At 53.2% G+C, this 17037-nt stretch overlaps 1 protein-coding gene across 1 annotated transcript; it reads left to right on the top strand.

The window, feature by feature from the left end:
* Window positions 1–1083: 1083 nt before the first annotated feature.
* On the top strand, window positions 1084–16059 carry LAMB2 (laminin subunit beta 2). The gene is made up of 32 exons (XM_007955322.2): window positions 1084–1168; window positions 1290–1456; window positions 1541–1676; window positions 1758–1831; window positions 2259–2447; window positions 2536–2599; window positions 2829–3031; window positions 3122–3242; window positions 3577–3765; window positions 3958–4137; window positions 4259–4371; window positions 4591–4670; window positions 4758–4890; window positions 5112–5270; window positions 5348–5475; window positions 10851–10983; window positions 11172–11364; window positions 11447–11590; window positions 11796–12027; window positions 12111–12274; window positions 12354–12578; window positions 12667–12884; window positions 12996–13092; window positions 13181–13553; window positions 13647–13831; window positions 13905–14146; window positions 14226–14574; window positions 14919–15126; window positions 15205–15346; window positions 15430–15606; window positions 15686–15845; window positions 15923–16059. The coding sequence occupies exons 1-32, from the start codon at window positions 1084–1086 to the stop codon at window positions 16057–16059; spliced, it is 5400 nt and encodes a 1799-aa protein (XP_007953513.1).
* Window positions 16060–17037: the final 978 nt, after the last annotated feature.

Here is a 17037-nt window from a genome sequence, read left to right as displayed (position 1 = left end):
CAGGGGCCTGGGTGTGGCGCGCGCTTGCCGGCAGCGCGCATTCCAAACCCTGGTTCAGGCGCTCCCGGCGGGCTGGAAGGTCCGGAGCGGATACATAGCCATAAGATCGGGTTTCGTTTGCAGCTGCTCTGGTCCATTTCCAACCGAGGCAGTTCTCTTTCTAACTAGAGTGACTAGATTGTTGTTGTTGTTGTTATGTGCCGTCGAGTCAAACCCGACTCATAGCGACCCCTCCTTGGGTTTCCGAGGCAGTATCACTACGGAAGTAGGATTGCCCAACCTTCCTTCCGAGGAGTGGCTGGTGGGTTTGAACCGCCAGCCGCCTGGTTAGCAGGCAAGTGTCTTAGCCACTATGCTACCAGAGGCGGCAGAGAAATAGCATGCCCCCTTGCCCTCCCCGCCAGGGCCGCGCGTAGGACCGGGCATGGCTTTTTCCCGTCTCTCTCATGCCCGCCCTGTCAGCTGCCCTATAGCTTCCAACAGCCCACGCTCAGCGCCCCTACGCGCTTTCTCACGCCTCCCCATCGATGCTGGAGCCCTGGAACCAAATCGATGAGTTGATGGTGACTTCCACGGCCCCCACCACGTCGAGGACAAAGGCTATGCTCCTTGCCTAGGTGTTCTTGTTGAAGAGCAGACTTCCCCTTGCTCCTGCCATGCCCCCAACTTGGTGTATCACCTTTATGTTGCGGCCTAAAGCCCCAAACCCCTTAGTTCCCTCTAGCCCCTGCACAGGTCTGGGTTTGAGGACACAATAAAGATTTGTGAGTGAGCTGGCTGGTGTGTAGTACTTGGGGTAAGGGCCATTTCCGAAAGGTAGGGACAAGGTCAGGGGGCCTTTGCTCAGAGTTGTGCTCCTTCCTGAGATCCGCTCCGTGCTTTCCTTCCCGCCGCGCTTCCCAACTTTGCTCAAAGTCGCTGGACTCCGAGTGGAGGGACCCACCGATAGACAGAGGTCCGGGCTGGTAACTGGCCTAGTAGTCACACGGGCAGGGTCAGCACGGGGCCGCGAAAGGAGGGAGCAGTTGGGCGCAGACCCCCCAAACTCCTCACTCCTTATCTCGGACTCCCTTCTGCTTCAGGATGGCGTGGGCCTCGGGGGAACGCAGGAGGGGCGGATGGGGACAGCCTGTGCCCTGGGAGCTTCGACTGGGCCTGCTGCTGAGCGGTGAGGGGGCTTGATGAGGGCTGAGGGTTGTAAGATGTGTGGGTGGGTTCTTGGGTGGCAGTCTTTGGAGAGGGTCTGCTGAGTGGAAGCGCAGCAGAACTGGCTAACCCGCTGCCCCCAGTACTGGCCTCCGCCCTGGCCCGGGCCCCGGATGTGCCGGGTTGCTCACGGGGAAGCTGCTACCCGGCCACTGGGGACTTGTTGGTTGGCCGCGCTGACAGACTGACCGCTTCATCCACCTGTGGCCTGCGCCGCCCGGAGCCCTACTGCATCGTCAGTCACCTGCAGGTGCGGATGGAGGTAGAGTGGGAGGCCAGGTCAGAGGGGGCTGGCACTAATTGAGGTACTAACTCTGATCCCGACCTAACTCAGGATGAGAAGAAGTGTTTCCTGTGTGACTCCCGGCGCCCCTTCTCTGCCAGAGACAACCCGAATAGCCATCGCATCCAAAACGTTGTCACCAGCTTTGCACCTCAGCGACGGGCAGCCTGGTGGCAGTCAGAGAATGGTGAGGTCATGGGTGGGGCATGGGGTGAGAAGGGCTGCTTGACCATAGCCTTGAGTCCCTGATCTCTGGTTCCTGCCCCAGGTGTCCCTGTGGTCACCATCCAGCTGGACCTGGAGGCTGAGTTCCATTTCACACACCTAATTATGACCTTCAAGGTGCCCGCATGTCTGGGACCCTGCCTGAATTGCCCTGCTTAACTAACCATTGCCCCTGGACAGAGCCTGAGCTCCTTGGCCTAGCCTCCCTGAGCTCTTCATGTGCTGTGCTCTGGCTTCATGGGAAGCTTCTTCATCTCCCACATCTTTAGCTGCCTTATGTCTCCAGGCCTTTGTTCATGCTATTCTGTTGCCTCAATCCTAGGCTGGGTCAAGCGTTCCTTCCCAGGACCCTATGACGCCTAAGCCTCCCCACTAAAGATGGCTACCCTCCCTGATCATTTCCTGGCTTCTGGTAGTCACCCCCACTTGTCTGTGAACTGCCTGAGGGTAGGGCAGGGTGGGTCCAGGCTGTATAGTACTGTCTATGATCCTGGGTTAGTCTCAAGTCCTGAATGGCCAGTGATCAGCCATGCCCTCCACCCAGACATTTCGCCCTGCTGCTATGCTGGTGGAGCGCTCTGCTGACTTTGGCCATACCTGGCATGTATATCGATACTTCTCCTATGATTGTGGGGCTGATTTCCCAGGAGTCCCATTGGCCCCCCCACGGCACTGGGATGATGTAGTCTGTGAATCCCGATACTCAGAGATTGAGCCATCCACTGAAGGCGAGGTGAGAGCTGGGACCTGAGCAAGGAGTGGGGAGGAAGATGATGAGCCTGAGGCAGGGTCCAGTGTCTTTGTACTCCCTGTCCCTCCAGGTCATCTACCGTGTGCTGGATCCTGCTATCCCTATCCCAGACCCCTACAGCCCACGGATCCAGAGTGAGTGCTCCGCTCTTTGAGCCTGGCATAGTCCCAGTGTCCGGCTGGTGGCTATTTGGGACCACAGTAGCTATTTTGGGAGCTTCCTAGGACAGGTGCCAAACCCAGTTTAGCTTGGGTAGCAGCAGACAGGAGGTCTCCCAAGGTGACCTTGGCAGCTGCAGCCCTCGGGTGGGCATGGGGCAGCAAGGCCTAACTAGCTGGTGAGCAACCCTTCTCCCCGACTCAGACCTACTGAAGATTACCAACCTAAGAGTGAACCTGACTCGACTGCACACGCTTGGAGACAACCTGCTCGACCCACGTCGGGAGATCCGGGAGAAGTACTATTATGCACTCTATGAGTTGGTTGTGCGTGGCAACTGCTTCTGCTACGGACATGCCTCACAGTGTGCACCTGCCCCAGGGGCACCAGCCCATGCTGAGGGCATGGTGAGGGCCTTCAGCCAGCTGGATTAGGGCTGGAGGTGGGGGCAAGGATAGCTGCACAGTGCTAAGCTCCTGCCTGCCCATCCTACCTAGGTACACGGGGCCTGTGTCTGCAAACACAACACTCGTGGCCTCAACTGTGAGCAGTGTCAGAATTTCTATCATGACCTACCCTGGCATCCAGCTGAGGACGGCCACAGTCATGCCTGCAGGAGTGAGTGAGAACCTGGTCCCCATAAGCCCAGAACTCTTCAGCCTGGCCATGCCCTGGGGAGGCCAGGGTAGATCCTAGAACCTGTTGGTCAAACCCCAAAGACCCAGGCTGTATCCAAAGAGTATCTAAATCTTGACCCCCTTGGGGATACCCTCAACCCTCCTCCACAATGTACCCTGGGTAGGGGCCCAGTATGTTGCTGAGGCCTTGAATTCCCTGAGCCCCTACCCACTAATTCTGACTGATGACAGGGACCTAAGGTGGTACTGGGGCTCTCTATACCCCTCACCCTCAAGATCTTTGCCCTGTGTCTTTTCCTTTTCACCCCCACCAGAGTGTGAGTGCCATGGGCACTCCCACAGCTGCCACTTTGACATGGCCATGTACCTGGCTTCCGGCAATGTGAGTGGAGGTGTATGTGATGCGTGCCAGCACAACACAGCTGGGCATCGCTGTGAGCTCTGCCGGCCATTCTTCTATCATGACCCAACCAAGGACCTACGGGACCCAGCTGTGTGCCGCCGTGAGGCTGGGACTGGGCTTAGGGGAAGACAGGCTGAGTCAGGGGTAGGAGTTGGGGAGCCAGACCCACTGTAGGGAATTGAGGGGAGGGGATCAGGATGGAACCAAACTGGGAATCCAGAGTAGGGATTGGGAGAGAACAGGGGCTTGGCCATTTGGGAGAGGGTGACCCTGTGCCTCCTTTCACCCCCAGCCTGTGATTGTGACCCCATGGGTTCCCAAGATGGCGGTCGCTGTGATTCCCATGATGACCCTGTGCTGGGGCTGGTCTCAGGCCAGTGTCGCTGCAAAGAACATGTGGTGGGCACTCGCTGCCAGCAGTGCCGCGATGGTTTCTTTGGGCTCAGTACCAGTGACCCTAAAGGCTGCCGGTGTACGTGTCTCCTGCCCTAACTCTTGTTCAGATCTTTAATTTCTGACTTCTTACTCCTGACCCAGCTGAACCTGGCACTGCCACAACTCCCCAAAGTGCTGATGAAACTTTTTCCCTATAGGGTGTCAGTGTGATACTCGGGGCACAGTGTCTGGGAGCACCCCTTGCGACCCCAACAGTGGAACTTGTTTTTGCAAGCGTCTGGTGACTGGACGTGCCTGTGACCGCTGCCTGGTATGACTGGAGGGGGTTGCAGTCTTACAGTTCTGGACTTGTCTTCAGGGCTGGGGGACTGTGTCCATGCCATAGTGGATGAGTGCTCAGGGCTTAGAGAAGACTCAAGTCTGGGAATCCAAATCACTAAGAGGTGCTAGAGGCTGAGAGCCATTGTTAGGGCCTTTGCTGGGTAACAGAGGGTCTGTTTCTGGTCCCTACTGATCTGTTCTTTTCCAGCCGGGCCACTGGGGCTTGAGCCATGACCTGCTTGGCTGCCGCCCATGTGACTGTGACATTGGTGGTGCCTTGGATCCCCGGTGAGTGATATAAGGGGCCCAAGGAAGGGTTGGGTAAGAACCTGGGCAGGGGAGGATACCCTTCCCGAGTAATGCAGTGCCCTTCAGGTGCGACGAAGCCACGGGTCAGTGCCGCTGTCGCCAGCACATGGTTGGGCGACGCTGTGAGCAAGTGCAGCCAGGGTACTTCCGGCCATTCCTGGACCACCTTACTTGGGAGGCAGAGGACTCCCGAGGGCAGGTGGGGTGAGGTCGTGGTAGAGGGCAGAGCATGGGTGGGACTGTGACAGGAGAGGTGGGGTTATGGGTGATGCCTTATTGGAGTGGAGGATGTGTGTGTGTGTGTGTGTGTGTGTATTTGGGGAAAGCCTGGGTGGGAGAGCTGTGGTTTGGTGTCAGTACCACAGCAAAAGTGGTGGACCCTCATCTGAGCCACCACCCCTGACCAGCCTCAACTCCCAGGTTCGGGAAGTGGTGGAGCGTGTGGTGACTACAGGGGACACTCCATCCTGGACGGGACCAGGCTTCATACGGCTTCGGGAAGGCCAGGTGCTTGAGTTTGTTGTGGCCTCTGTGCCACAGGCCATGGACTATGATCTGCTGCTACGCTTGGAGCCCCAGGTTAGATCCTGAGACACCTGACTCTGAGCCCAACCTCTATGTGTAGGGGCACCTCCTATATCATCCTGTCCCTCCAGGTCCCTGAACAGTGGGCAGAGATGGAACTCGTGGTACAGCGCCCAGGGCCCGTGTCTGCTCAGAGCTCATGTGGGCATGTGCTCCCTGAAGATGACCGCATCCGAGGGACTCTGCGACCAGGTACCAGGTGAGGGCACTGATGGTAGCACCACAATGGTAGGGGTTGTGGAGCCAGCCCTAATTTCTCTGTAGGGCACCTAGAAGAGCCTACGACCAGCCAGAACACCTCAAACTGAGTCCCTTACTTCATACAAGTGCCTCCTCTTGAGTGGTGTTTGCTTGGAACTGTTGGGCACAGCGCTGAGTCAGAAGAAGAAAGTAGACAGAACAAGGTCTGATCTCTTGAGGGTCTAAGATTCAGAGGCCGAGCTGGGAATTAATGGAAAACTATCTAGCATCATCATAGGGAGTAGCCACAGGGGAGTGCAACTGGAGGGGTGGGCAAGGGACATGGAACCCTATTAGTCAAGCCTAGAGCTTAGATTTTGTCCTCAGTCGGCCTGGGTAGAAAGAGGGTACCTCAGAGCACTCTGAGCAGGGATGTAACTGATTGATGTTTTAATACATTTTTGATAGCATTTGCTTCATTTATCTTTTTTCATCACTTTTTTTTTTTTTTAATAATATTTAATTGAGTGTTTGGTCTGCACAGCAAGTAAGATTCCCACTTTACAATTTCTACACATATTGTTCAGTGGCATTAGTTATATTTATCACAATGTGTCAGTGTTCTTTTTAATTGTGTTCAGTTTGTTCCATTTCTAGTACTCTAGCTTCCCGGACCCCTTATCTTCTCATCTTTGCTTTTGAGTACTTGTTGACCTTTTGGTCTCACACAGGTGGTTTTAAAGTAGGACACTAATTACAAGTAATATTTTTTATTTTGTATGCCAATCTGCTATTTCACTAAAAGGTGATCTCTAGGTTTAAAGAATGTCTCAGGGCAATAGACTCCGGGAGTCCTCTGTTCTCGAATAAGAATTTAATAAGAATTTGAGTTCTGCTCAAATTCTTCACACTTGACTCCCATTTTATTTGGGACCATCTATTGTGACCACTTCTTGGAAGGAAGGTTGGGCAATCTACTTCCATAGCACCTCGGAAACCCAAGGAGGTGTCGCTATGAGTCGGATCCAACTCGATGGCAGTGAGTTTGTTTTTCGGTTTACTGCCAATGGTGTTAGCCAGGCACCATCTAGTTCTTCTGGTCTCAGGGTAGATGAAGCTGTGGCTTGTGTGGACTTGTTTATTCTCTGAGCTTTTGGTTAACTTCTTACTGTTTTGTTCATGGTGAGTAACGACCCATAATTGGTCACTTGCAAATTTTTAAGACCCAGATGCTACTTACTTCCCTAGGATGCAGATCATGATCTTTGTGAACTATGTTATGCCAGTTGAGTGATATAGTTCCATGGGAATATGGTCCTAAGCTTTTAAACCCAGGAAACTAATCTTGGATGGTATTTGGTTATGACTATGGAATATCTGTATTTGTGTCTTCAATGAACATATGTGCTTTTACCCACATATTTGTATTTGTGCCTATAGATAATTTTAAGGAGCCCTAGTGGCACAGGGTTAAGTGCTCTGCTCTAACAAAAAGGTTGGCAGTTTAAGCCCACCAGCCACCCTGTGGGAGAAAGATGTGGTAGTCTGCTTCTATAACCATGACAGCCTTACAAAGCTGATGGGACAGTTCTACTCTATCTTTAAAGGGTCCCTATAAGTCGGAATTGACTCAATGACAATGAGTTCAATGTAGATACTTCTATCTCTTTTCAACCATGTACACATCTATATCTACCTGTATACCAATATGACTTTACTCATCTATATGTGCTCAGATTCTCATTTTCACTATAGTTATGCTATGCTATGCTCACTACATCCACATTCAGTGCCACCTTTCCCATCACCAAAGGGAAAAAAAAAAACAAAAAAACCATAATAACAAATCTCTATGATTTAAAGTGTACTTTCGCCTCACTCCTTCCTCTCACTAATGAACATTGGTGTCTCTCTATATATCTATTTTAGTCCTCTTACAAGAAAGGAATTGTTTAATACTTGTTTAATACTTGTCTTACATACTTGGCTTATTTCACTTATGTTCTCCAGGTCCATCCAGATTATAATATGTTTTGCAAACTCCTCATTGTTCTTTATGGTTATGTAGTATCCCATTATATATATGTACCACAGTTTGCTTACCCATTCATTTTGCTCATGGGCCCTTTGGTTGTTTCCATTTATTTGCTATTGTGAACAAAGCAGCAATGAACATAGGTGTGTATATGTCTGTTCAGGTCATTATTTTTAGGTCCCTAGGGTATATACCTAAGGAGCTCTGATGACTTGTAATTAGTGTCCTACTTTAAAACCACCTTTGTGAGACCAAAAGGTCAACAAGTACTCAAAAGCAAAAATGAGAAGGTAAGTGGGCAGGGAAGCTAGAGTACTAGAAATGGAACAAACAGAACACAATTAAAGAGAACACTGACACATTGTGAACAATGTAACTAATGCCACTGAACATCTAATGATGTAGTTAGCATTTGGCTGCTAACTAAAAGGTTAGTGGTTTGAACCCACCAGCTACTCCATAGAAGAAAGATGAAGCATAGTCTGCTTCCATAAAGATTTACAGCCTTGGAAACCCAATGGGGATCACTATGAGTCTGAATTGACTTGATGGCAATGAGTTTTTGGGGTTTTTTGTTTGTTTGTTTTTTAGAGTATATCCCTAGGAGTGGGTATCCTGGATCATAGGGTAATTGTATTTCTAATTTTTTTAGAAAGTGCCATACCATTTCCATAGTGGCTACACAATTTTACAATCCTACCAGCAATAGATAAGTATTCTAATCTCCTCACATCCTTGTCAACATTTGTTATTTATTTTTAATCAATGACATTTTAGTGGCAGTACGATGGTATTTCATTGTAGTTTTGATTTGCATCTGTCAAATAATTAATGAAGAAGCTCTGGTGATGCAGTGGTTTAAGTATTCAGCAGCTAACCAAAAGGTCAATGGTTTGAACCCACCAACTGCTCTGTGGGAGAAAGAGGAGGCAGTCTTCTTCTGTAAAGATTTATAGCCTTGGAAACCCTGTGGAGTAGTTCTACTCTGTCCTGTAGGGTCACTATGAGTAGGAATTGAATCTCTGGTCATGGGTTTGGGTTTGAGAATGGCTAATAATCATGAACATCTTTTCACGTTTGTTGGCTGCTTGGCTGTCCCCTTTGGTTAAGGTTCTGTTCATATCCTTTACCCATTTTGTGATTGGGTGGTTTGTCTTTATGTTGTTGAACTGTTGGAGTTTTCTATAGATTTTAGAGATTAGACCCTTATCAGATAAGTCAAGTCTGAAGATTTTTTTCCCTGTAAAGTCTTTTGATGTACGTAAGTTTTTAATTCTTATGAGGTCTCATCTGCCTATTTTGTCTTCTTCTATTTGTGCAATTGTTATATTTGTTATCCTATTTTGATAATAGATTAGTTCCCATAATTTTATCCCAGGAATTTTTATGGTTTTAGGTGTAACATTTAGGTTTTTGACCCATTTTGAGCTAGTTTTTATGTATGGTGTGAAGTATGGGTCCTGTTTCATTTGTTTTTGTGGGTGGATATCCAGTTTGCTAGCATCATTTATTCAAGAGACTGTTTCTGCCCCACTGAATGGACGTTGATCTCTTGTAGAAAATTAGTCATCCATAGATGGCTGGGGTTAATTCTGAGTTCTCAGTTCTATTCCACTGGTCTTTATGTCTATCATTGAACCAATACAAGGCTGCTTTGATTACAGTGGCTGTATAGTATGTTTTGATATCTGGGAGTGTGAAGCCTCCTGTTTTGTTCTTTTTCTTCAATACAGCTTTGGGTATTTGGAGTTTCTTTCCTTTCCATATGAAGTTGGTCATTAGTTTTTCCATTTCTGTAAAGAATGTGGTTTGGATTTGTACTGGAATTGGGTTGTATCTGTAGATCTTTATGTAGAATTAACATTCTCCTATATTAAGTCTTCCAATCCATGAGCACAGATAGCTTTCCATATTTGTAGGTCTCTTTTAGCCTCTTGTAGTATAGTAGTGTTTTACCATTTTCATCATATACGTCTTCTATGTTTTCATAACTTTTTAATCTGTGTATTTAAACATACACAGAAGTAGAGAGAATAGCATAATGAAACTGAATTTCCTGATTATAGACATTTTGCCAACGGTGGCTTGAATTTCACAAAGATCCCTCTAGCTGCTAAGCACAGAACAGACTTAAAGGCAGCCAAGGTGGAAGCCGGAAGATCTGCTGCTAGAGGCTGTTAAGTTGGCCAAGTGAGGGTGGGTTGCACAGAAGTGTAGCAGTGGAGATGGTGAGAAGAGGAAAGATTCCAGAAGATTCTGGTGAAGGGCAGAGCTGGTGCCTTAGATGTAGGGAAAATAGAGAAGATGGAAAGGTGACTCTAGGGTTTTTGGCCTGAGCATTTGGATGTGGGTGGGGCCCTTTACTGAGATGGGGCCATGATATCCAGGGGGGAGAAGACCAGTGAGTAGTTAGATTTCTGTGTCTGGAACTACTCAGAAGGGTCAAGTTGGAGATACAAATTTTGGACTCATCACTAAAGTAGTGAGTCGGATGAAGTAGCCACAGAAAGGAAGGAAGACCAGAACCAAGCTCAGGCGCACTCCAGTGTTAGGGTCCAGAAGAAAAGGAGGAGCTGGGGGAAAAAAGCAGGGTTATGGGTAAAGCCCAGAAACTAAGGAAAAAGAGTATCTCAAGAAAGAAGACACATTGACTTCAGTACATGCTACTGAATGCTAAACTCAGATAAGAATTGAGAAGTAGCCATTGGGTTTGGCTACATGGGGGACATTGGTGATCTTGGCACAGGCTGTCTTTATAGCATGCTAGGGCAGAAGCCTTGCTAGAGTGGGAGGCTGAAGAGTGTTGATGTCTCAGTGGAGCCAACAATGTAGGTGGGGTTGGAATAAGCATGAAGTGGTTGTTGAAGAGAAATACCCAGTGTTTGTATTGTGGAAATGCTGTGAGTTTGCCAGGTTATATGGAGTATTTCTACCAAGATTCATCTGCAAAGGTGTTTGATTCCAACAACAACAAAAAAAACAACCACTGCCATTGAGTCAATTCTACTCATAGTGACCCTACAGGACAGAGTAGAACTGCTTCATAGGGTTTCCAATGCTGTAAATCTTTACAGAAGCAAACTGCCTTATCTTTCTCCTGTGGAGTGGCTGGTGGGTTTGAACTGCTGACCTTTTGGTTACAACCCCAATGCTTTAACCACAGCACAAAATTTATGGGACTCTTCTGTACATGATGCTTACTTAGAGGGCTGCCCAGCTATCTGTTACCCTGGCTCAGCCCAGCCTTAGTCTCTGTTTTGGCCCATGGCTTGGGAACTGGGCATGGGCTGGGAGAGGCCCAGGATGATGGGTCTAGGGACCCTGAATAAGCCCCCATACCCGCTCCTATTTCCTCTCAGGTACATTGTGCTTCCCAGGCCTACCTGCCTTGAGCCTGGCATCTCCTACACACTGCATCTGAAGCTGGTACGAGCAGGGGGAGGCGCCCAGCCTGGGAGCCCCTACTCTGGATCTGACCTACTCATTGACTCGGTGAACAATCTCCTCTCCCCAACACCAACTAAGGTGGAAGGGCATGGGGGGGTGGTGAGGCCTACATAGGAGGGATCTGCGACAGAAGGTGTAGGCCCATGGAAGCACTAAGGTAAGTGCTATAGCAGTACCAACATATAGCAATGGTCCTAGGTGTTAACCTCACCCTTCCTTGCTCATCCCTCCAGCTGGTGCTTCTGCCCCGTGTCCTGGTGCTGGAGATGTTTAGTGGGGGTGATGCTGCTTCTCTGGAACGTCGTGCCACCTTTGAGCGCTACCGCTGCCATGAGGAGGGTCTGGCACCCAGCAAGACCCCACCCTCTGGGGCCTGCGCCCCACTCCTCATCAGTGCATCTATTCTGCTCTATAATGGTGCCCTTCGTGAGTGCTCATGGTGTGGATGGTGTGTGTGTGGGGGGAGGTAAAGGTGGGGGCACAGCTTGATTTGTCCTTCTCCCCACAGCCTGTCAGTGTGACCCCCAGGGCTCACTGAGTTCTGAGTGCAGCCTCCATGGTGGTCAGTGCCTGTGCAAACCTGGAGTGGCTGGGCGCCACTGTGACCTCTGCGCCCCTGGCTACTATGGCTTTGGTCCCATAGGCTGTCGAGGTACCTGCCTGTACTGCCCCTTCTTCCCTCTGACTCTTCTCTCTCCTCCTCACTACTTTTTCCCTCCTCCTTCCTATCTTTAATATGCCTTGGACACCATACGCTCATTCCTAAGTCACTTGTAATTCCTTTCCATTCCCTGACCTTCCCATCCCAGCCAGCCCCCAAACCACTGCTCCAGCCTAAGCCTCTGCCCTGTCCCCAGCCTGCCAGTGCAGCCCTGAAGGGGCACTCAGCAGCCTGTGTGAAGGGACCAGTGGGCAGTGCCCTTGCCGAACTGGTGCCTTTGGACTTCGCTGTGACCACTGCCAGCTTGGCCAGTGGGGTTTCCCTACCTGCCGGCCATGTTTCTGCAACGGGCGTGCAGATGAATGCGACACCCACACAGGTGCTTGCCTGGGCTGCCGCGATCACACGGGGGGTGAGCACTGTGAAAGGTGAGTCTGGAGCAGCTAGGAGTGGGTTGGTGGCTGGGCAGCCTGCCCGAAGATGACACATCTCTTCCTGACCCTCCCTGAAGGTGCATTGCTGGCTTCTATGGGGACCCACAGCTGCCACACGGGGGCCAGTGTCGGCCCTGCCCCTGCCCTGAAGGCCCTGGGAGCCGACGGCACTTTGCCACTTCTTGCCACCGGGATGGGTACTCCCAGCAGGTTGTGTGCCACTGCCGGGCAGGTTACACAGGTGAGGGGGTGGAGTGGAGGCATGGGATCAGGGCGGCAGCTGGGCTGAGCACTCACTCTTTCCCCCTGACTGTGGGCAGGGCTGCGGTGTGATGCTTGTGCCCCAGGGCACTTTGGGGACCCATCAAGACCAGGTGGCCAATGCCAACCATGTGAGTGTGGTGGGAACATTGACCCCATGGACCCTGATGCCTGTGACCCCCGCACGGGGCAATGCCTGCACTGCTTACACAACACAGAGGGGCCACGTTGTGCCCACTGCAAGTCTGGCTTCCATGGGCAGGCTGCCCGACAGAGCTGTCGCCGTAAGTGTGGGTGTGGAAGGGGCTGGCTGGGGTTGGGATCCACTGCTTGGGCTCCCTTTGACTAATGTAGTCACATTGGCTGGCACAGGCTGCACCTGCAACCAGCTAGGTACAGATCCCCAGCAGTGCCCATCCACCAACTGGTGCCACTGTGACCCAAGCAGTGGGCAGTGCCCATGCCTCCCCAATGTCCAGGGACTGAGTTGTGACCGCTGTGCCCCAAACTTCTGGAACCTCACCAGTGGCCATGGCTGCCAGCCCTGTGCTTGTTATCCAAGCCGGGCCACAGGTCCCACCTGCAATGAGGTATGAAACCCTCCCTGTGAATCCCTGGGTGGTGGGACCAGCTATCAGCCTCAGGTGTCCAGGGCTCAGCCTCTGATGAAGGCTCTGATCCTTGCCCTATTCTCATCCTAGTTCACAGGACAGTGCCACTGCCATGCTGGCTTCAGTGGGCGGACCTGTTCTGAGTGCCAGGAGCTCCACTGGGGAGACCCTGGGTTGCAATGCCGCGGTGAGAGGGTCAGGAGGGGCCAAGGTGGATGGGGGACTTCCCAGAATGCTCCACTGGAGTCTTAACTGAGGCTTGTCCTTCCCTGCAGCCTGTGACTGTGACCCTCATGGAATAGACTCGCCTCAGTGTCACCGCTCCACGGGCCACTGCAGTTGTCGCTTGGGCGTGTCTGGTGTGCGCTGTGACCAGTGTGCCCGTGGCTTCTCGGGTGTCTTTCCTGCCTGCTACCCCTGCCATGCATGCTTTGGGGACTGGGACCGTGTGGTGCAGGACTTGGCTGCCCGTACACGGCGCCTGGAGCAGCGGGCACGGGAACTGCAGCAGACGGGTGTACTGGGTGCCTTTGAGAGCAGCTTCAGGAACATACAGGAGAAGCTGGGCACTGTGCAGGGCATTGTGGGTGCCCGTAACACTTCAGCTGCCTCCACCGCACAGCTTGTGGAGGCCACAGAGGAGCTGCGGTGCGGATGGGTCTGTGATATAGGTGGGATGGGGCAGAGATCCAAAGGACCAGGGCTGAAGCCTCTCTTAACAATGCCTCCCTATTGGTGCAGGCATGAAATTGGGGAGGCCACTGAGCACCTTACTCGACTAGAGGCACAGCTGACAGATGTGCAGGATGAGAACTTCAATGCCAACCACGCACTGAGTGGGCTGGAGCGGGACGGGCTTGCACTTAATCTCACACTGCGACAGCTCAGCCAGCATCTGGATCTGCTCAAGCATTCAAACTTCCTGGGTGAGTTGCTGGCCAACTAGGCAGGTAAACCAGGATTGATCTCCAGCTAACTGCCTGCCTCTGCCCAACTTAGGTGCCTATGACAGCATCCGCCAAGCCCACAGCCAGTCTGCTGAGGCAGAACGTTGTGCCAACATCTCGGCCCTGGCAGTGCCCAGCCCTGTGAGTGACTCAGCAGCCACCCGGAACCAGGCAGAGGTGCTGATGGGTGCCCAGAGGGCAAACTTCAACCAAAAACATGCAGCCAACCAGCGGGCACTGGACGAGCTCTCTGCCCGTACCAATGCCCTGAGCCTGACAGGAATAAATGAACTGGTGAGGTGCAGATCTGGGGTGGGACAGGTGGGTGTGGCTGTTACTTTTATAGAGCCCTTACATACTCTGTGCCTGCCAGGTGTGTGGGGCCCCCGGGGATGCACCTTGCTCTACAAGCCCTTGCGGAGGTGCTGGCTGTCGGGATGAAGATGGGCAACCCCGCTGTGGGGGCCTTAGCTGCAATGGTGCAGCAGCCGTGGCAGACCTGGCTCTGGGCCGGGCCCGGCACACGCAGGCAGAGCTGCAGCGGGCACTGGCAGAAAGTGGTGGCATCCTTAGCCAGGTGGCTGAGACCCGTCGGCAGGCTGGTGAGGCACAGCAGCGGGCGCAGGCAGCCAGAGACAAGGCGAATGCTACCCGAGGACAGGTGGAACAGGCCAACCAGGAGCTGCGGGAACTTATTCAGAGCGTGAAGGACTTCCTTAGCCGTGAGCCCCCCACCCACTTCCCACAATGTGGCCCAGGCCATATGGTTGTTTCCCTTGTGTTTGTGTCTCTCTCTCCCTGGATCCACGTTTGGGCCTCAGGACCTGCACTGGATCTGTGTTTATAACCCCATGTCTGACCCCTGAGTACTTGCCTATCTATGGTTACCAAGTCTATATCCCTGAGTTTGTGCCTCACCTATAGTCCCCATCCCTGTGTTTACATCCTTATGTGTATTGGCAAACCCGTGTCTCATGTACAGTACTGGAGTCTATACACCAAGATTATATCACCATGCTTATGCTGGAGATTCTGTATCCCTAAGCTCTTTCCTATGTCCCCACAGAGGAGGGAGCTGATCCTGATAGCATTGAAATGGTGGCTACACGGGTGCTCGAGCTCTCCATCCCAGCCTCACCTGAGCAGATCCAGCACCTGGCAGGCGCAATTGCAGAGCGGGTCCGGAGCCTGGCAGATGTAGACACGATCCTGGCACATACTGTGGGAGATGTGCGACGTGCTGAACAACTACTGCAGGATGCACGCCGGGCACGGTCTGACCCCAACTCTTGCCCCCATCCCTGACACCTGGTCCTGATACCTACAGCCCCTGATTTCCCCCTCTCCCCCAGGACCCGGGCTGAAGGTGAGAAACAGAAGGCAGAGACAGTGCAGGCAGCACTGGAGGAGGCCCGGAGGGCACAGGATGCTGCCCAGGGTGCCATCCGGGGGGCAGCAGTTGACACACGGGACACAGAGCAGACCCTGCACCAGGTGTAGTCTCCTTGGGATACAAGTGGGGCCAGGTTATGGGCATACTCTGTGGATCTGTTTAACCCTGGACCCACCCATGGCAGGTACAGGAAAAGATGGCAGGTACAGAGCAGGCACTAGGTTCTGCAGGTGAGCGGGCTCAGCAACTGGATGCTCTCCTGGAATCTCTGAAACTGAAACGGGCAGGGAATAGCCTGGCAGCCTCTCAGGCTGAAGAAACAGCAGCCAGTGCCCAGAGTCGTGCCAGGGAGGCTGAGCAGGTGGGTTGGGGCAAAGCCAGCTGACAGACATGGGGGTGGAGGCTGGGCCACCACCTAACCCCGTTTTCTGCATCCACAGTTGCTACAGGGTCCACTGGGCGACCAGTACCAGAGGGTGAGGGCACTGGCTGAGCTTAAGGCCCAGGGCGTGCTGACTGCGCAGGCGCGGGCGGAGCAACTGCGAGATGAGGCTCGGGTTCTGTTGCAGGCTGCTCAGAACAAGCTGCAGCGGCTGCAGGGTGAGGAGCAGGGTAGGTGGGCACCTGGGATGTGAGGTTATGGGAGTGATACCCCTTGACTAAGATCTGTCTTTTAGAGCTGGAGGGCACCTATGAGGAGAATGAGCGCGCGCTGGAGGGCAAGGCAGCTCAGCTGGACGGCCTGGAGGCCAGGATGCGCAGCGTGCTGCAAGCCATCAATCTGCAGGTCCAGATCTATAACACCTGCCAGTGACTCCTACCCAGATCAACCTTAGTATCCCCTCCTCACGCAAAACTGTGCCTTTGCATGGAAGAGTTAGTTCCTGGCCCGGCAGGGTCCTCAATAAACCAGTATGAACCCCCACTGTGTTGTCCTGATTCTGATTTGGGACGGGCGGGGTCTCTGGGCGGAACTTCAGGGCTGTCCATGGCCCGGCCAGAGCCAGAGCCAGACAAGCCCCGGAGCTCCGCCCCCTCCTCGGGCCTTGCCGGAGCTGCGCCCCGGTTCCCGCCGGAAGTGCGTCACCAGCTCGGCGCTTCGCCTCTCGCAGCCGTAACTATAAGTCGAAACAAAACAAGCCACTGAGGCGGCGGCAGCGGTGCCGGGACGAGGGAGGGGCGCGCCGGAACCGGAACCGAGCCGACGCCGGAACCGGAACCGAGAGCAGGTTGCCAGGGCCCGAAGAGGGCTGGTGGTGGCGGCCTCACTCGGTGAGTGGGACGGGCAGCCAGTCGCCCGCCTCCCGGAGCCGGGGAGGCCGCGGCGCGAACCCAGGCGGCCTGTTCAAGGTCACGGGCTGTGCCAGCTCCGACCCCTCGAGTCCCGAGGGGGGCCTAGCTCGCCGACGCTGGCGGGGCAGTTACGCTACGCCCGTGGCCTGTCTCCCTCCTTGAAGGGGGCTGGCGGCGAGCGAGGGCGACTTCCTGGAGGAGGTGGTGACTGGTCGGCGGTTCGTAGGCTGGGTGGTCGGTCGCGGTCTCGCCGAGGCACTGATCCGTGGTCAGTATCCCGGCGCGGTCGTATGAGGCCGGCTCAGGTCCCCAGACAGCGCCTTCCCTGCTTTGATGTTCTCGGAGGATGCGGGAGGAATGCGGCCTTTGGCCGAGACCTGGGTGTGAGGAGGCGGCAGGTGTTTGCTTCTTGGCTCTGGACCGGCCGTCATTCAATCCAGCCCTTCAGCCTCACATCTGACTCGTAGAAGGATTACTTCTGCCTCCAACGTGCATACAC

Source organism: Orycteropus afer, unplaced genomic scaffold (genome assembly GCF_000298275.1).
Source record: "Orycteropus afer afer isolate SDZICR_OR568_19922 unplaced genomic scaffold, OryAfe1.0 scaffold00498, whole genome shotgun sequence".
Taxonomy (NCBI): domain Eukaryota; kingdom Metazoa; phylum Chordata; class Mammalia; order Tubulidentata; family Orycteropodidae; genus Orycteropus; species Orycteropus afer.
Note: the sequence above shows the minus strand (reverse complement) of the source record. Positions and strands in the feature narration are given on the sequence as shown.

What these genes read in the sequence shown, in the direction of transcription:
- LAMB2 (XM_007955322.2), top strand. Translation starts at nt 1,084, where the DNA reads ATGGCGTGGGCCTCGGGGGAACGCAGGAGGGGCGGATGGGGACAGCCT. An exon ending in CCACAGTCATGCCTGCAGGA is followed by an intron (nt 3,243 to 3,576) that starts GTGAGTGAGAAC and finishes CACCCCCACCAG; the next exon opens with AGTGTGAGTGCCATGGGCAC. An exon ending in CAGGATGCACGCCGGGCACG is followed by an intron (nt 15,127 to 15,204) that starts GTCTGACCCCAA and finishes CCTCTCCCCCAG; the next exon opens with GACCCGGGCTGAAGGTGAGA.